Source organism: Atractosteus spatula, chromosome 7 (genome assembly GCF_055471065.1).
Source record: "Atractosteus spatula isolate fAtrSpa1 chromosome 7, fAtrSpa1.hap1, whole genome shotgun sequence".
NCBI lineage: Eukaryota > Metazoa > Chordata > Actinopteri > Semionotiformes > Lepisosteidae > Atractosteus > Atractosteus spatula.
Window position 1 is genome coordinate 21302706 of NC_142712.1, and position 19528 is coordinate 21322233.

A 19528-nucleotide genomic window follows, 5' to 3' on the forward strand; every position below is an offset into this window, starting at 1 on the left:
TGAACAATAGAGAGTTGGATAAAATAGGCTGCCTGAATGTAATAATTCAGTTTTGAAGATACATACTGAGCTTTATTCTCATTGGCTAATGAGGGATTGTGACAGACCCATCCCTTAACCAGAGCAGTCCCAAGAGACTGCACACACAAAAACTCACAACAGCCACAGAGTAGTGAAATCCAAGGGGCTTTTCAGTTCCACAGCAAAACAACACTAAAAAAACAGTAGCACCTTGCATGCTTTTTAAACACCGAAAAAGCTTAAAACACTCTGTGAGAATATGAAATTCTAAAGCCTTTACCAATTACCCAATAATTAAATCACCCTAGTGTGGCTATTTACAGTTAATTAGAGGTCAAATGTTGCCCTCTTGTGGCAGTGAGTTTTAAATGCCACCCCCAAAGTCACCCCTCTTAAATCAACCTACCACAGGATGTTTGAAGGGCATTTAAAATGGAAAAAGGCTAAAAGTTCTCAAAATGGGTAGCAAGGGTTTCAGACTCATAAGAAAAGCCTCATTTCAGAGCTGACCGTGCTGCTTGTCTATTTAATTGCATTATCTTTGAAGTTTATTTCCACCATTTCCTGTGTTTCAATTGTCTTGTATTTCGTTGGCGGGGGAGGAGGTTTAAATGACGGAGGCTCATCCAATCTGAAAGGTAGTTTGAAAACAATAAACATACTCAGATCATTTTAAATACACTCCTGCTTAGTAATGAGAATGGACTTCAACAATATGAGATTGCATTTAATAGAATATGATATGATAATCTAGCTCTATCATACTGTACTGTACTCCTCCAAGTTTACACTCACTCTACATTCCATTTACATTCTTTACATTCAGTGAGGTTGATCCTTTGTTAATTTTAGCTGGGATTAAAGCTTAGACTTTTGATGCCCTTCCTCCAATTTGTAGAGAGACAAAAACGTTGTCTTCAAATCTATACTCCAAATAAATGTTTTCTATGGTGTAAAGTCTTTTGCTCAGGCTTACATCCGATTTCCCTACATTCTATCCCATGTGTTTTTGTTATTTTGTTTCTTTTGTTTTTTATTGTAGTTTTTTGTCTTTATCACAATGTACAGAGTCATTGGGTTTTGAAGGTGTTTTATAAATAAAAGTTATTAATGTATGAGAGCTTGGGATAAAGTGGTGGAAAGACACTGTATACTATTTCTGTACTATTACAGTATTTTTCTTTCTTAATGCGGAGTTACCATGAAACGTAAATTGAAAAGATATTGCATGTAGATTGGAATGTTAAAAACAATATGGCTACATTGTAATTGCAAAGTCATTTTATAGAGAATTGTCTGCTAAGAAAAACATGTAAAGAGCCTGACAGGAGGTTTTAAAAGACAGGTGACAGCATTTGGCCACTGATAACTGTCTAGTGACCTTTGGAGCTGGAGCTAAATGGTTCTTTAGAACAATATGTGTAACTTTATGTGTAAATATTGTTTTAGTAATTTTTAAGCCACTTCACAAGCTGCAATCTTGAAAGTAGCTTTTCATTCCACTGTATCAGTGTTCAAGTTCAATAGTGAATCCACTCACACAGTTCCAATTACCCATCCCTCTGCAAAGAGCAAAAGTTAAAAATAATTCAACACCGTGCTGCAGAAAAGTCTTTGTCTGAGTTAATTAACTTAATTTAACTCACCTTCAGCCCATCCGGAGTTACAGTACATGTGTGATGTTATTATATGATGAAAGTAACAATATGTGACAAGAAAAAACATGCATTGAAAAGCTATAATGCATTGCTAAATGTAAATAAATGTTAACAAGTAACGGAAGTGATAACCAAACTACTGAAATTGGTGACAATAGATATTAAAAGGACAAATGCACTCACTTCTTCTGCTGTATGTATCTTCTGACCAGGACCACAATCAGAATGAGACATACCAGACATGGCAGGATAATAAACACTACTGTTGTGTGGCCTTCTTTACCTCCTGTGGCACCTGGAGAAACAATCAGTCGCTGAAATATAGATAGTAATGAACCTGAATAGCTAGTCAACGATACTCAGCTTTGTGTATTTCTAGAAGAAAGACCTGGATGTCTATGCTGCACTTTTTACACTCGTATACAGACAAACTATGACTATAACATGGTCATTAAAACCATTTATTTTAATACTTTTATTATTTCAAATGCCCATATTTGGAGTCAATGATTCCATGTACTCTTCAGAATGGGGGTGGGCAGAATAAGTTCTACCAATTCAACCACTCACTTTCACACAGGAGTGCTCATGTCAGCTGGAGCAGTGGCTATCCAGAAGTCAGTGTTGTGCTGGGGGCCTAGAGAGCTTTATTCAACTAATCTCCACCCAATCCCAATTGTGCAACACCACCTGAGAAATCCCACCTGTAGCTGACAAAGGGCAGGGACATAGGCTTGAATTTATGGTGTCTGGGCTGTGGAGCTCAACATGCACTTGTAACGAGTTTGGTTACTGGTGAAGTCTATCTGGAACACAACTTTGGTAGTTCAAACATAAAAAATAGGAGATGAAGTAACAAGATAACATACTGTACCTGTGTCTATTGCTACAGATGTGTTGAAATCCCAAGGGGTTTGAGTGAAGGATGTTATGTTGTACTTGAGAGTGGCTGGGACTGGATATGAGACTTTGCCTTTGGTTGCGAAGTCTGTGCTGTTTCCTTCATTATAAGACATGCTGGAGTTCTGCCAGCTAGTACTTGCTGAATGATGCGTGGAGTAGCCTTGCCCATGAGTAGCATTCACAGAAGAGGTTGTGTCACGTTCCTGTTCTGTCATTGTGGTCATGGAAATGTTGGTAACCTGCCCAGGGCTATCAGTGGTCCATGCTACTTGTGTTGATGCAGTAACATCAGTGTACATATCCGTTCCTCCAGTCTGGCTTATGTTTGGAGTAATACCAGGAGAAGCGGTTGTAAATTTGAATGAAGGAATTACTGTCCCTACAAATCAGAAAGACTGAAATTAGATATTTTTTGGTGACATACATGAATATAATGAAAAGAACAAGACCTCTTTAAAGGTTAGAAAAACATTTTTAAATTGTTAAGTTTAAAAGAACTTCAAATTCAATAAGGCAATGGCAGAATATGTTTAAAAATTTGATTCTGACCAGTGACAGAGATTTTCAGAGAGTTATATATGAGGGTAATTTTAATTACAGTATTTCTCTTCAGTAATTTACCCACACATTATTATTACAACACAAAGATTAAGTTGCCAGGTCTCCAATCCATCCATTTTCTAAACGCTTCTTCCCATTCAGGGTCACCGGCAAGCAACAGGTGCAAAGGCAGGGTTCACTCTGGATGGGCAGAGTTTTTTTCCCCGGAAGCCAACCAACCTACCAGTGTGTTTTTTGGACTGTGGGAGGAAACCGGAGTGCTCGGAAGAAATGGAACATACAAACTCAACATGGATAGCACTCCAGGTCTGGAATTGAACCCAAGGCTCCAGGGCTGTAAGGCAACAATGATTAACCACTACGAAGCTGTGCCACCCACCTGACCTACAATATATAAAATGATTTAATTTAATATATGCTTCCTGTACATCTTCATGCAAGGTGAGTCACACAACAAGATTACAGTTTGGACCACAAAGTATTTGGGAAATCAGTGACCAATTATAGTGTAATAAACCACTGTCCTTCCCAGATCTGTATCCTATGACTCTACCCTTTTTTAAAACCTTAATGGGGCTCATTCAGCTTGACCTTGGCACTGAACTTGTTCTGTCTGCTGAGAACTCAAACCTTCTTTCCAAGTGGAGCAGTAGCTCCTAAGAGAGTGAGCTTGTTGGTGATAAATAAACCTCTTCAATTCTTTCCTAACTTGTAGGAAATTCCAATAGGAATACCTGTTTTGCCTAACCCTGGATCAACAGATGAGATTTATTAGATGCCCACATCAGTGCCAACTCTGAAACTAAATTTACTAGACTAATCACAACACTAGACACCTTCTGTGTTCTGTACCTATTTATATTATACCTATTTACAGAGAAACCCTTTTTTAAAAACTTTAATGCGGTTAAACCTTAATTAAATAATAATTTAATAATTAAACCTTAATTGAAACCAGCAGCATTAGATTCCTCTGATAATCTCATGCAAGTACAGAACCTGTACTTATTTTCTCTGTAGACGAAGGTTCTCCAACCCTGAGATATTTGATTAATCCAGCAAGTATTCTGTTCATTTAAGAGAACTCTAATCCTTGGGTTGGAGGTACTCCTAAATGATAAATGATCTAATAATTCATCCATCCATTTTCTAACCACTTTATACAATACAGGATTGTGAGGGAGCCAGAGCCTATCCCAGCAAGCAATGGGTTCAAGACAGAATACACACTGGACTGTACACCCATCCTTCACAAGGCACATACTGTACTAACACAATCAAGCACACACTCACACCAAGGCCAATTGTTTCCAAAAGCCAAATAACCTAGCAGTATGTTTGTTAACACCAGGAGGAAATGGGATCATCTGGACAAAAGCCACATGAACATGTGAGAACATGCAATATCCATGAAGTTACATTAACATCTCAGGAACTGAACCCAGGGCCCAAGTACTGTGAGGCAGCAGTTCTAACCACTGTACCTCTGTGCCACCAGTGGTCCATTAATACATTATTTTAGTAAATCACCTGCTTAATTGACTACAGTGGACTTGTTCCATCTGTTTAGAAACTGGTGAACTAATGCTTACCAGCAAAACCTACTGTACTGGGACACTCCAGGACAAGGGTTAGGACACGTATAGAGCAATCCTCTAGACTCTAGAGTCTAGAGTTTCCTTAAGTACTACTTTAAGTAGTGGCTTAAAGTGACATAGACAGCTCTGACAGACAACTGCTTAGTTACACATGACTATGATCTACTGAACTATGAAGCATATTACAATGTACAGAAAGTGTAAAAAATCTAATATATTTAACCATGAAGCCCAATGTTGTGTTCGTCTGTTACTGGGGAGGGCCTTATGAAAGACAAGCGACAAACCTCAGTGCAGGCAAACAGGAAGCTACACCACAGTGTCAGCCGGTGCTGGGTGACACAGTTCACTTGTCAGATTCATCACCTCACTGAAGACAATGAGTCTTGAGTGAGTAACATTCATGTAGATTAAGTATAGATATCCACGAGAGAGTTAACAAGCCTCAAACACATGGCTGCTCTCATTTGGGATTTCAAAGTCTTCATTTGTTTTTATTAGGTCATTTAAAAATCATTTTCCAAAACATTTGCCCCCTCTTTAGAATAGTTTTGTCCTGATGTAATGTAATGGCAGAATCTATAGGGGATGGTAAATGTAGACACCAGACCAATTCAGCACACAAAACCTGGCCCTTTCTAGAACACTTCTTGTCCTTGTCAGTACTCCAACAGAGACAGAGATATAGTTCCTAGATGTTGTGCTTAATATTTTTGCTCTGTCAGTCTGAAAGTAAACTTCCTTTGCTAAGCTGCCCAGCAAAAGGAATTATCAACACAAGGACATCTGTATACTGTACATTCAAGCTCCTGCAGTTTTTTCAAAGCATTGATGATGTTTAATGAAAAGAAAACCACCAAATCTGTAAAACTTGAGCTCAGTTTATATAAGAACAAATACACTACTCCAAGCAAAAACATTTGTATCACATCTAATCTTATCAAATGTACTTCAATACCTATAACATGTCACTGTAAAGAATGTCTTTGAGATAACAAATTTTAAATAAAGTCTTTGTAGCACATCACTTAAAATTATTATTTTTTCCATATCCAATATCAGCAGTGACTTATCCCCAGCAAGAGTCATGGGAAACCGGAGCTTATCATGGAGGAACAGGGCACAAGGTGAGAGACCTTCCTTGAAAAGGCAAAGAAGCACAATTTTGAAACACCAGTGAACACAGCCAGCATGTCATTGAAAGATGGGAGGAAATAGAACCGTTGTCTGCTGCAGCAAGTGCAATGCAATAATTTCATTAGATTTCTTCGTAGGTCAGTTGAAATCAACTGCCATTGGTTATATAAGGCAACATACACCTTAGACTTACGACTTTCAGACGTAATGTAATTTAGGTGTGGGTGTGGTAGTTTAGGCTCAGTATGTCCCAGACTTTTTTCCTACTGAAAAAAACTTACCAATAAAGGAACTGTGTCATTGTTAGAAAAAAAACCCAAAACACAATGCTCTTTGATGTTCTGTATCTCATCAGAACGTATTGAATTCATATTTGCCATCTGAGATCAATAAAAAAGAAAAGTGTTTAAAAATAATTGAACAACAATTTTACCGCTCTACATAATTTAATTTCCTGAAATGTTTGTGTGGGTTTCCTCCCATAGTCTAAAGACATACTGTACAGGTAAGTTATTTGACGTATCAGAAAATTGGCCCTGGTGTGAGTGTGTGCCCTGCAATTCACTGGCATCCTGGCCAGGATGTATCTTCCCTTGTACCTGTTGATTGCCAAGATAGGCTGTGGCTCCCATATGACCCTGAGTTGAAGGAAGTGGTTAGCAAATGGATGGATGGAATTAAAGGTACAACAAATAGCAAGGCTGTAAAATAATCTTTCTCACTCAAAAGTACCAGCAAAAAAGAAGTTGCAGCCGCGTAACAGAATTAGTGCAAATCTGAACATTTTCTGAAGTCTTTGCAGCACTTTATCTGTCTTAGTCTACAACTATCCACACCCCATTCATTTTGCTTGTGTGTTTCTGAAAATCCAACGTTTTGTCATGTTCCCAGCCTGAATCATACAATACTATGATTTTCTATAACCAAATTATTTCTCTTGTAATTATTTCTCTTGTGATTTAGGTACAGTTTTAGAAAGTAAATTTGAAATTTGAAAAAAAATAATAGTAATAATATATAATAGTAATAATAATAATAGATTACAGAACATTATGACATGTACAGCAAAATTGTTCTAAAAGAAAATATGACATGGTATTCTTTTATTATTTCCATAAGGTATAATGCTTTAAAAAAACAATTTATTTTTACAGAACTTGGTTAATATGGAATACTGCTAGACTTGATTGATTTTGAGATGGCAGGCACTGAGGGTACCCATTGTCAGAGGCTACCACTATTGCACATTTTGAGTCTTACAAAGAAGATAAATAATACACAGAAATAGGTAATTAAAACCAAATTTAGATCTGTAAACATATATAGGATATTTTTTAGTTTTCCCTCATTACTCTTTTACAATCTATGAAAGTTTTCTAGATGGCAATTTGGAATTATTATTTTTTAAACCCATTAGTCAGTAGAGCACTATATTAAGACTTTCCAGTTCTACTCAGACACTGAGAGCAATAACCAAATCACAATTAGGGTACAAAAGTTCATTTTCTTCTCACACACATCTCCGTCTGGCCAGGCCAACTTGCTGAGCAAAAGAAATGAGAGCCTATTTAAAATGCAAGAACAGCATAACAGCATTTCGATGCAAAATACCACAACATGCCTTGTGTTAGACATACAAAGGAAATATGGGGAGTTTTTAAACCACATAGCACCAAGAAACAGACTTAAGTCAGCTCTGCTGCAGTGAGAGGATTTAACCTATATTTTGAAAAGACAATGAGAGTGAACTCTAATGTTAAGGTTTGCTATAAGTCAATTAAAACATCATCCTTGACCTTCCCACCAATTGTTCACTTATCCATTCCTTCAGTTTTTATGAATCCAGAGGAACTCTAGTATTTGTCAGTAAACATTTTCAAATGTAAGATTTCAGAATTCAAATACATCAGAACCTGAAGTAAAAGTGGCACATTTCTGATGATAAACGGATCCCTTCCAAGACGGATCTATACAAGTAAATCAGTGGTTGAAACGTGTAGTTGTTGAATGTTTTTCTCTTTGGTTAATTCTGAGCAGACACAGAATTACTACGGTGCATTTGAAAATTTTGCACTGTGAATTCTATCACACACGCATTATCATTTCATCATTTCTGTAAGGAGTGGGGTGAATATAAAAATGAAAATGAATAATATTTCACAAAAATAATTTCCATATGGTTTCTTTTAGAAAGATGTGAGTACTTCTATGACAAAGTGTGATACATGAAGCAAAAGAGAATAATTTCTTTAACCAGGGCACATTATTTTTTTGCTGTCAGAATAGTTGACAGTGGGAATATATTTGGAGGCTACTGGCATGCTACAATTCCCAGGATCGTCAAGAAATTCATCAGAAAGTGCCACACTGCCTCAAGGCCTTAATGAAAGCAGACAGGAATGCTATTATAGAGTTTTAAAATGTGGTGAACACTGTAGCTCCCGGGACAGAAATATAATGTGAAAGGAGCATACTGTATTAATCTATTTCCACCAAAATGGAACGTTTCAGCTAATGAAGCTCAGCTTCACATTTTGCAAGTTGTAAGACATTTAAGAGGTGTTTCAAAGCTGGGCTATTGACAATAGAAGCAAATCCAAACTGATTTAACTGATAAGGAGTAAATTCTCTGTGTGGCAGATGAGGATCCAGTAAGGATTTTATTCAGGGCGCATACCACCTCATTTAAGACTTACTAGTGTGTTGCTCCTAAAAAGGCATCAAATCAGCACAGGAACTCTGGATTAAAAAAATATAAGAATTCCTTAACAGCCCATAGAGGTAATGAAAGCACGGGCTTAGGAGAGATTTGTTTATTGACAGTGAGTGTGAAATAAAAATAATGGCCTTATAATCTATACTTTATTAAAGGCTGCCTTCTTGTGGATTTGTAGCATGTAGACCTTGTTTAAACCCCAGTTTCACAGGTTCCTCATGAAAAAGAGAAAGATGGGAAGATATTCAATTAGAAAAGTGGTAAGATTTGGTGTGCAATTCTGTTGGGACATCTTCGTCACAAAGCTTGGAGATTAAGCCCTACATGGTTGTAGGGGACCATTAATGCAAACACTAGCTGCTGGCTTGTTGTTGTCAAAGTCGTGACATTTTTTATATTTAATGTGTATGAGAGATTTGGAATTGCCCATATTTGTCATTTATGCACCTGTCCTACAGTATGTGTCCAATGATCGGGACTCAGTTCACAGCTGTGACTCCTGTACCCCCAAGGAGAGAATGAGAAAAGGGCAGACATGCACCTCTGACAAGCCCACCTGCAATAGTCATTTTACATGCTGCTTCCACCACAGTGCCTGGTAGGAGAGTTACTGACGACTGGATAAGTAGTGCATCTCTTGCTGTTGTCACTGTAAACCTGCAAACCTCTCAATAAAGTGTTTCTATTTTACTGGAAGACAGGGATGCACTGGCAGACTAACAACCAGTTGTGATTGGGGAATTGTTGTTACAGTCAGTATGTTAAGGTACATGACTCAGAGCTGAACCAGTGATATTTCTTGATTAGATATTTAACATCATGCACTGCTAACTGTTCTCAGCTTAGCCTGTCTTCTTTTCCATCTGTAAATCAAACTGTCCATTTGTAAGATCCCTGTTGTGTTATGCCAAGCTGTTTGCTTACTTGCATTTAAGATCATGGTGGATACATCCAATATTGATTTCTTCGGAGTATTTGATTTTAAAGCACCATATCACAGATCAGTTTTAATGGTTTCATGATGAAATGAGATCAAAGCAAACACTTGGATGATAAAGCAAACTTTGCCCTGTGTAAGCTTTCTTTTAAACAATGGGGTTGTGTTTCTGGAGTGTGTCAACATTTTACACTTAAAAATTCCTTATGAATTTACAAATGGATGAGTCTAATGCATTTGAGAACCGTTTAGATTGGGAGTGTAATGCCTGGTATTTTAGGAGTATTAAAAGCTGGTATGATAATTGCTTGATTCAGCTTGTGACAGAAATTAAAATGTAATCATGATGAGATTACAAGAGACAGGTTACATAAAGTATCAACGTTGACAATAGAAGCATAGGCCTTTAAATCATTTTAAAACATGACACTTTTAAGCTGTTCTTTGTGGTTTGTCCATATTTTAACTGCCAAAAATATAAGCCTTATGTCTATATGTGGCTAAGACATACCTTTTGTTAGAGTTATATAAAACTCTCTCTGACGTTCAAGGACTGCATCCTTTATTGTAGCTGTCAGTTTGTAGACTCCAGTCATCTCACTGGTCACATTTTCAATTTGTAGAATACGGGAATGTGAGACAGTCATATTGTCCTTTTGTGTAGAAGGATAAAAAGTTAAACATTACTAGTTAGAATTCAATTTGTATTTAAAGCTTTAGTAGACTTTTTGCAGTTTATTATGAAGCCCAACTGTATGTGCATTGTGCAAATATCTCAGACATTGTATCAGACACAATCAGGACCCCTTTCAAATCAACCCATTTTCTTTTGTAATTACTTTCCAAAATGTTCGAGCAATTGTTTTTCACTTGGACGTTATATATACAATATTTAAAAAAAAGGTAAAATAATTTCTGATTTAATATGTCTTAATATTATGCTGTTAGGCCACAAAATGTGTTACTTTGGAAAGGATGTATACATTTTCTATAGATGTGGACTATTCTTCTAATCAAGCCCTATATATATATACATATGTATCGTATATAAATATTTCCACACACAGAATCCAAACTTAAGGTTTTGTCTATAATAATTTCCCCCGTCACATGTGTTCGTTCTGTTCTTGGAATTTTCAGTTAGTTTTCAATGTCCCCTATTAGTATCTTAATACTAATTAAGAATAGCTTTGAGAAACAGTTTCCCTGAGATGTTCCTGTTTTCAAGCCAAATGCAAGACAGTAATGTGCTTTGAGCCACTTCACAAAGAAACTGTAAGGAGCACAAACCTCAGAAGTTATTCCAGCAATTGTAATGTCACAGACATTATTGCTGAAACCCTGTGCTAAGACAGTTGCACTGGCATTGCCCAAAAATTAAAATCTGGGTCACCAAGTTTATTATATACAGTACAGCTTATACAGCTGCTTTTGAGACTGTCCAGGTTTTTATATTTTCATCTTCATACACACAGCAGTACAATATTATGCTGTACTGTCATTACCCTACCTTTTTCCAAATGTATTCAGGAGGCTGAGAAGCTTCTGAATGACAGTCAATCTTTAGATTTGTACCTAGATCAGCTTCTATTGGACTCTGAATATCGCATTCAATTTTATCCAGATCTGTTAAAGAAGATAAAGGTAAAGAGCAACATATCAGCTTTTCAAAGTATTAATCTTGGAATTTCTGAGACCCTTTATATTTTGTCATTTTACAATGTAAAAAAGAAATGGAACACTCAGATCTAGTAAATGTAATTAACATTTTAAACATAGGTATCTATCTTATGTTAAGTTATGGAAAATGTGAATGGAAAATATATTGGAAAATCATGATACTCTTTCAGGATGAAACATGGCACATTGTCAGAACAAGAACATGACATCAGATATGACCTCCCTCAGAATGAACACAATACTCAAAGTACTGATGCATAGACCTGATCAGCCTATAGTCAGACTGCTGTAGGATGATATACAGTACTTCCTGTCCAACTTAAGACAACCAGAGAAGACCAGTTATGACACTGCTGAGACATTCCCACTGATGTTCTGTTGGACTCTGGCCGGAGTCACATAGTAAAAAGAATGGGTGTTGGGCACCAGCTGTTGAGGACAGTATGGATGTTAGTTACATTGTTGGGCCAGTGACCCTTTATTGTTGATTTAGCTGTATGCTCTATCCTCTGCATTTCCTGCCCTTATCAAAAGTCCTCTTAATACAGATGCTGGGCAATTAGCACACCTAAGGAAGAACAGGGTGCAATTAATCAACGCATCAGTACACCTGCCCATCTTTGGACAGCTTTTTCCTTTGTCTAGAAGGCCTACAAACCACCAGTCAAGACAGAACTGGGACCTATGGAAGAAGGAAACTTTGCTCCTTGTAGTTTTGCTACAAGGGACAGATTGTGGTAGTTGGACCCTGGAGAGGGCAGAGACAAACACGGTAGAGGAGGGGAACACCAGGGACACATAGTTCATGACAGTCGGAACCAGACAAGATGCTTATGAACTACAAAAGAGCTACACAGAGAACAGAACTACAGGACTGAATGAACTTGGGACATTTACTGGGTAACTGGGGTCCAATGGGGTGCTTATGGCCAGACTGGAATGTGTGTTTTGGATTTGGGTTTTGTATAATGTGCCCTGGGTGTTGGGTGGACATTATTAACTGTTGTATCCTTAAAATAAAAAGGGCACTTATACCATATTAATTCCTGTTGTTGATCTGTGTGTACTCTGGGGATTGTGGGAGATTAATGGTACCTGTGGCAAAGGGCAAAGGGTCTTAGCATCCCTTATGATTGCTAGGTAGTGTAGTCATGCATGAAGCAAGAATAATTATTATTTGAGGGGCTACTTTACAGAGACACTGTGGCCAGGAAAAAAATCTGCCCACAAAAAATTGAAATTATTTTTCTGAAGATGTGTAATTGTAATCCCAGGTCTGTGTTGTTTTGCACTGTCCTGATGGAAAATCAACATTTCCAAAATGGCTTACAGGAAGGGAAAAACTGTTCATTTGATGTCTTTGTTGATACATTCAGCATATGCTCACCATGACATCTTTACATATGTTTTCTTCCATCAAGGAGGTCAAGTACAAAACAGCATACATCTGTGAAAAAAACACTCCTGCAATATCTCACCTGCCACCTCAGATTTTCTCTACCCCACACATGATAGTGATTTTGCTTCTCAGCTATCAATGTTACCCCAGAATAACCACTGAGGATACAGATCATTTTTTAAAATGAAAATAGAAAAACAATACAGTCATTCTGCCATTCTGCTGAAGTGTGGGCTTTTTCACCCTGACATTTTTTGTTTTGAAAACAATTACAGATGGATCAGATGATTGCGAAGGTCTTGGCCTGGCATGGTGACCTTCTGCTAACATACGGTAGTCTGTCACAGAACCAGTTTTCTGGTTTCTGGGATCTAGTTAATGCAGGACTGACATGGCAGCTTCTCTTACAGATAGGGTGTTTTCATTAATCAAACAAGGCACAGTGTTATCTTTTACTTTTCTTGACTGAACTAAAATAGTGTCATTTTGAGTGGTATTTTTACAGATTCTTAGTCAATGGTTTTGCTGAGTTTTACCCAAATAATCAAATACAAAACCCAGAGCACCCAATTTTGTAAGAAATCACATGGTTTAAGTTGAGTATTTTGTTATTCCAAAGAACATTACTACTCAATCAAGAAATCTTCAAATGAAAATAACTATCTGCTGTACAGTACAGTATGTGCCTAATGAGCTACTGAAATGTAGATTGTTTTCAGTTTACATCAATTTACGATGTGAAAAGGACAGTTGTGAAAAACATAGCTAATTTCTTCTTCTCTTAAAGCTTCCAAAGCACAAAGACTGACAATCCAATTCACATGGATCTGACAATCCATCAGAATGATCAAAAAAGGGAAATCTGACTGACTAAAGCTGACCCACCCTGATGGTCCTGGGCCAATTACAGTATGTACTGTCACCTGGGAGATTCTGGGTCTACAAATGTATCAGATAACAAAATTTTGTGTAAGTGCAAAGATTATGTAAAAAATGATAATGTAAAATACACTGGTATATACTGTATAATGTATGAAAAGGTATTCATATAGGGAAGGATTCAACTTACAATGAACTTGAATGTATACTGTGATGTTCTTATCATTGAAAGGGTCTGAATGGAGCCAGTCAGGTTTGCAAAAGTACAGGCCACTTTCATCTCGTTTGACATTCCTTAAGATGAACAAGCCATCCTTGCTTTTGTAGATGGAAGTTTTATTCTGAAATTAGAGAACAGAAAAATGCAACCAAGTTGCACAGAATTATTGCAACAAATATGGGGAGTCTATTGATTTGATTGGACATGAAAATCAGAAATGATTAAATTAGCTGCAGAAGTATTAAGCCAGACTTTCTGCTATCTTACGTTTAGAAGCCAGAGGGAATACTGCTCTACTGGAATATTGCTTTCACAATGGACATTCACGTCATCGCCTTCTTTTATAGACCTTTTTGGCCAAGTCACATTAATGGATAATTTGAAAACAGGTTCTGAAACCAAGAAGAAGAAAGAATTAATCTAATGAATGCTTCACTTGAATGAAGCTAAAAAATGCAGTCTCAACAAATACACAATATGATAAAATACAATGTGTAACAATTATATCGCACAATAAAAGCTCCCATAAGCATACCAGGATAACTGTCGCTACAGCTGCATCTGCATGAAGTCATTATCATTTCTCAAGTCATTAATGGTGTCTTCCCTTACAGTACTTACCTTCCTTCTCTCTACTTCAGCTTTTGCCTCAAACTGTATCTTGTTATAAAACATTATAAATAAATTGGGTGCCTATAGAGCATTATTGAGTTTATTAGAAAATTAGCCCTGAAAGAAAAAAGGCACACCAGCACAATACATTGTTTCAGAAGAGCAAAAGTGCATCTTTGCCACTCTTACAGGAAAGATCTAAGCTAATGGAGAGTTTTCAGATCTGGCAGAAAATAGGTCAAAATTATATTTCCATGATAAAAGGAAAGGTATTTTCAGAGTATGTTTAAGAACTCATAAGATGGTTTACGACAATTTATAAAGGAGACAACAAGAGAAGACAAATATGATATGAGACTTACTCAATAGCAAATTAAGAATCCCCTTATAAGGTGAGGCTAAGTCTTTTCTTGAGGTGTATATATATTTTGACATCTGTCCAGTTGATTACTTCCATTTCATAACGTGATTGAGGATAGAGTTATGGTAAAATCTATAAATAGGCTATGTGAACTGAAATGTTTGTCTTGAATAGACAACCCAAACACTTTTGATCCAAGTGTTAACAACAGAAAGAGCTCGGTACCTGTGATGATGAGGTTTATGATGATCTTTATCGATCCCAAGGGGAAAGTGGTGAGCTCACAAACAAACTGGCCCATGTCTGAAGAATTGATGTTGTATAAATGTAGACGTGAACCATACAATGTAGAAGGATTCCCCTTCCTCAAAGGCTCAAATGTAGCATTTTTGTTCATATAGATTGTCCCAAATGTGGGATTGTGAACTACAATTTTATTTTCTTCTCCTCTTTCAGCCTTTTTCCATTCGATCTGGGCAATACTTAAATTTTTTTCTTCCTCCATAACACATGGTATGCTGACGTTCTGGCCCACCGTGACATTGAAAACGAGATTGTTTTCCATATGGTATCCATCCAGACCTTAAGAATAAAGAAGAAACCAAGTGATACACATTCACACTGAATAGACATTTAAACTTTCCTGGTGTTTCAGAAATGTAGATTGAATATATCAAAATTTACATTAAAGAAAACATTGGCAGAAGTTAATTTCAGGGCTTACCAGTTAACCATGTATTAATTGTGTGACTGAAACATTGCTAGTAAATGTGCAAAGCATGCCTAATTATTTTATCCACTAGGACTGACATTTATAAAGCGATCTGAGATGAGTATGCTGTTCAACATCAGCAGAGCTACTGAGAATTTGAATCCATAACCTTCCAGCTCTAATCCAGATCCTGTAGCCATTAGTCCACACTGTTCCCATCTCCAATGTTTTTGTTAGGATTTAAGTCTGCTTTATGGACCTCCCTAATATTCTTCTTTCAACTGCTCTGCATTATGTGGGTTTACAAGGTACAGTATACCTGTCAACAAAATTGTGTACATACTGTAGCTGCATTTCCACTATCAGCAATCCCTGTGACCAATGACCAAATATATCACTTTTTGGGACAAAACAATAAAATACATCTCTGTGTTCAAAATTAAATCCTGTTCTAAAAAAGACAACATGAAAGGCCTAAGGTCACAATGTACAGAATGTTGTCAGTAAGAAGATGAGTATAAAATACGTCATTAAGAAGGAGAGTGTATATTAGGAATGACACTGGCTCTCAAGCATTTTCAGCATGATGTGTCTTGGTCTGCAACACAGAATGCAGTTACTGATGCATCTAAAAATATGAACTTTCCGGTGTTAAGTTAAAATCAGTGAGAGAAGTAGCTGTAGCTGACCTTACTAGTTTTATTAATGCATGACAAGAGACTCGGGGGCAAGAAAAAAAAATACTGTAGGTTTTTTAAGGTCATCTTAAATAAGAATCAAAGTAGTTCTGTCCAATAAGTTAAAAGTTTAAATTCAAATGCTGGATAGTGTGCTGTTGATCAAGAGCATTGTTTAATTTGTGGACAGTAAAGCCTGATTTTGCATTTTAATGTTCTGCAAGTAAAGTATTTAATCGGCATAAGTCACATGTCGTGTTTCTCTGCTTTTACAAAAGTGGAGATGGTTGCAGTTTAGGTTGATGAACCCATTTAGCAAAATTCATTGCTTTTGAAAAGAAAATAAGAATGAATAGAAAAGAAAAATAAAAAAAAATAAACTAAATTTGTCCTTTTTGTCTCCTTTTTTAAAATGTTGTATTATTGTGGTATAAGACTATAGGGAAGTTTGTATATACAGTAGTACCCTGTGTTTTATCTCTTGAAAACGTATGTGTCTGCTTACACAGAAACACCTCTGTTATTTAAACATGTCATCTAGTTTAAAAATAATGTTGTTTATTTCTCCCTTTGACAAAATTGTACAGTGGGATTCTGGACATCCCTTTGCTTCAGTCATCTCTCCATTGGGGAAAAATGGTGACCACTTATGTTAACTCACAATTAGTTAATTAGGAGAGGACAATATATTAGATTCATTTACATTCAATTGTAAAAAGGAGTTTTGAGGGATGGAATTCCAACACTGCCTTGAGAATAGAAGACACAGAATCCTTTCAAATTCCATATTCCAGTGGAGAACCAGTCCCACAGTTTCACATTTTAAATATCTGCCAACAGGGCCCAGGAATCTGATTATATGTATTTGGCTTTGGCAAATGTAGTGCTGGGTCATCAGCAAAGATCTACAGAGTCTGCAGACCACTATCTTTCAGAAATGATTAATGATAATCCCTTCTGGGCTTATAAAACAGTGTAGCCCTGTATGATCTTAATTAAAATCTCCTTTCTATCTCTTCTAGAGAGCCCCATTCATTATGTGTTACTATAATATAATCTATTCTTTCACAATGCATCTTTTATTTTCAAAATTAAATGTTTTTTTCACCAGATTCATACTAGAAGCCAGATTTTGCCTAAAATAAAGCATCTCACTTCTCAAACGATTCAATTGAAAAAACACAACAAGGATATGATTTGTTCTGTTTATGTAAACAGTACCTGAGCTGATTGGAATGTGAATGTGAGTTTGGCTTAATGATGAATTATAAATGATGGATACATCAGATTAGTGTATAAAGAAAAAAAAATGTTGATGGTTTTGTAAAACTTTTTTAAGTTACTATGAGGATTTCTTATTTTGACAAGTAACATATTCACATTGTTTATTGAGTATCACAGACTGGAAGAGAGACCTGTTATTTAGTTCTAATGACTTCTATGAGTATGGAAGTAACATTAGTAACATTAACAGATCAAAGTGTAGTGATGCAAGAAGTCACAGTGTAGATCACTGCAGATGTGAAGTAGGTAGACGGCCATGGATGCCCATCTGGAGAGCTAAGCAGACACGTTTTGTCATACATTCACCGCAAGGGCCTTTTATAGCCTAAGCACAGCTCTTGTGCTTTTAAGTGTGTTTAAGACATTGAAAAAATCTGTTTTATCTGCCTGCTTTATTGACATAAAGGAACAATATCTAACAGAATTCTAAAAAAATTAAATATTAAATATTGTGGAAGTTACCGAAGAAAATCCTAAAGCACATGAATATGTGAAGAAATGAAATTGTGGTTTGGGCTATTTTTTGTTGAACAGGAAGGTGAAGATATCACACACAATTAGATCGAGGCAATAGGAACACTTAACTGGTGCGGTTAGAGGTAAACATAGTGCATACATAGCAATGTGGCTGCGTGTTGAACACACAACTGCATAAAAACACAAACCACCTCTGTGCATGAAGCTGATGTTGCTGTTTGCATTTTCGTTGTAGGTCATTATCCAAAAAGAAAATAAAAACAGATTAGTTTGCTTGATCTTCACAGTGTGATAGAAAGTAAGAGCCCAAGGTGTCAGCTGTAATTTTCTGGCAAGAAAAGAAATACACTCTAGTCTGGAATTTACTGTGGCTGTTAATATGCGAGGTACCTAGAACATCATATCTTTATATCATTATATTAAATCTTCTCATCAGTTTGAGCACTTGAATGAAGTTTTTAAAGTAGAAAGCACATTTTGTGTGCAGAGAAATTTTAACCAAATCCTTAAAACTAACCGTGATGAAACACTAAAATCATTGCAATAACACCATTGAACACAACAGAGCCCTGTAAACTGCTTACAAACTGCTAGCTTAAAGTGAGAAAGCAGATGATTGAATACCTGTAGCAATATACAGTATGTGTAATTGGTGCCACAGCATGGACCATTAAACCATTACAAGAATGTATCTGCAAACTTAAAAATACTTTTGCTTTATTTGTAAAAATAAAGAAGGAACAAGTTTCACTGGAATAGTAATCTTGACAATCTGATAAAAGGATTCAGATTCGCTCGTAATGAAGCATCTGTCTCTGATAGTCTCCAGCAATCAATGACCAAAACTGTGGAATTTTCTCTGTCAGGATTTTTTTACACTGACCACCTTTTGACTGCAGTGTACTGCAAACAAAAGGAATATCCACTCTTTGTTGATCTCTTAGTATTAACAAAAAAGTACAAGAGAATGTTCAATACAGATGGCAAATATTCTACTTGAATATCAGATGAAAGGAGTCAATGATATTTGCAATAGGTTGTCATGTATAATATATTATTTCACACTTTGTTCCTCTACAGCTTTCTAGTACTATTATGAACCAATACTTATCTGTGGTTCATGGCAGCAATGTTAAATACACAGTGATTTTAAATCATGTAAAAAATATAAAAAAGTAAAACACTCATTTCGATTACATTTTATGTCACATATGTTATGCCTACCTTCAGCGATGACAGCAAAGAAGAGAAAAGCTGTTAGAGCCATTTTTCATTTTCTATCCCGGGTGATAAATGCTTCTCGTGAAAATGGCAGTTGTCTCGTCTGTACAGGAAGTCAGTTTGCATTTAGTATGAAAACCACAGGTTCAAGCTGAAACACTTGAGCAAAAGCCTGCAAGCATGTTTCAAGATTTATTCCTGATTTTTTCATAGTCATATTTGATTTGAATTGCCAAATTTAATTTTGTATTGTTGAAATTTATGTGATGTGTTGAAGATCATTTAGAACTCTTTAAACGCACTGGAAACTCAGTGTGTTACTATAAAAAATGGAAATCAGATAAAGGAAGTGTTAACTGTTACTCTAGTCTAAAAATAAACATTTATTTTTTAATGTACACAAGGATTAAAGGATTAATGTAGCATGTCTCTTGAATGACCCTCAGCCACAGCAGTTTGTTTTTTTCTTCTGTCT

At 36.3% G+C, this 19528-nt stretch overlaps 1 protein-coding gene across 1 annotated transcript; it reads right to left on the reverse strand.

Annotated features, from left to right (window-relative positions):
• Nucleotides 1-31: 31 nt before the first annotated feature.
• LOC148830720 (nectin 1a) lies at nucleotides 32-19187 on the reverse strand. Its single transcript, XM_088920883.1, has 9 exons — nucleotides 19057-19187; nucleotides 14908-15264; nucleotides 13977-14101; nucleotides 13680-13830; nucleotides 11042-11157; nucleotides 10043-10184; nucleotides 2554-2961; nucleotides 1863-1974; nucleotides 32-652 (listed from the first exon to the last, which is right to left on the reverse strand). The coding sequence occupies exons 1-9, from the start codon at nucleotides 19097-19099 to the stop codon at nucleotides 544-546; spliced, it is 1563 nt and encodes a 520-aa protein (XP_088777009.1). The 5' UTR covers nucleotides 19100-19187; the 3' UTR covers nucleotides 32-543.
• Between the last annotated feature and the right edge of the window lie 341 nt (nucleotides 19188-19528).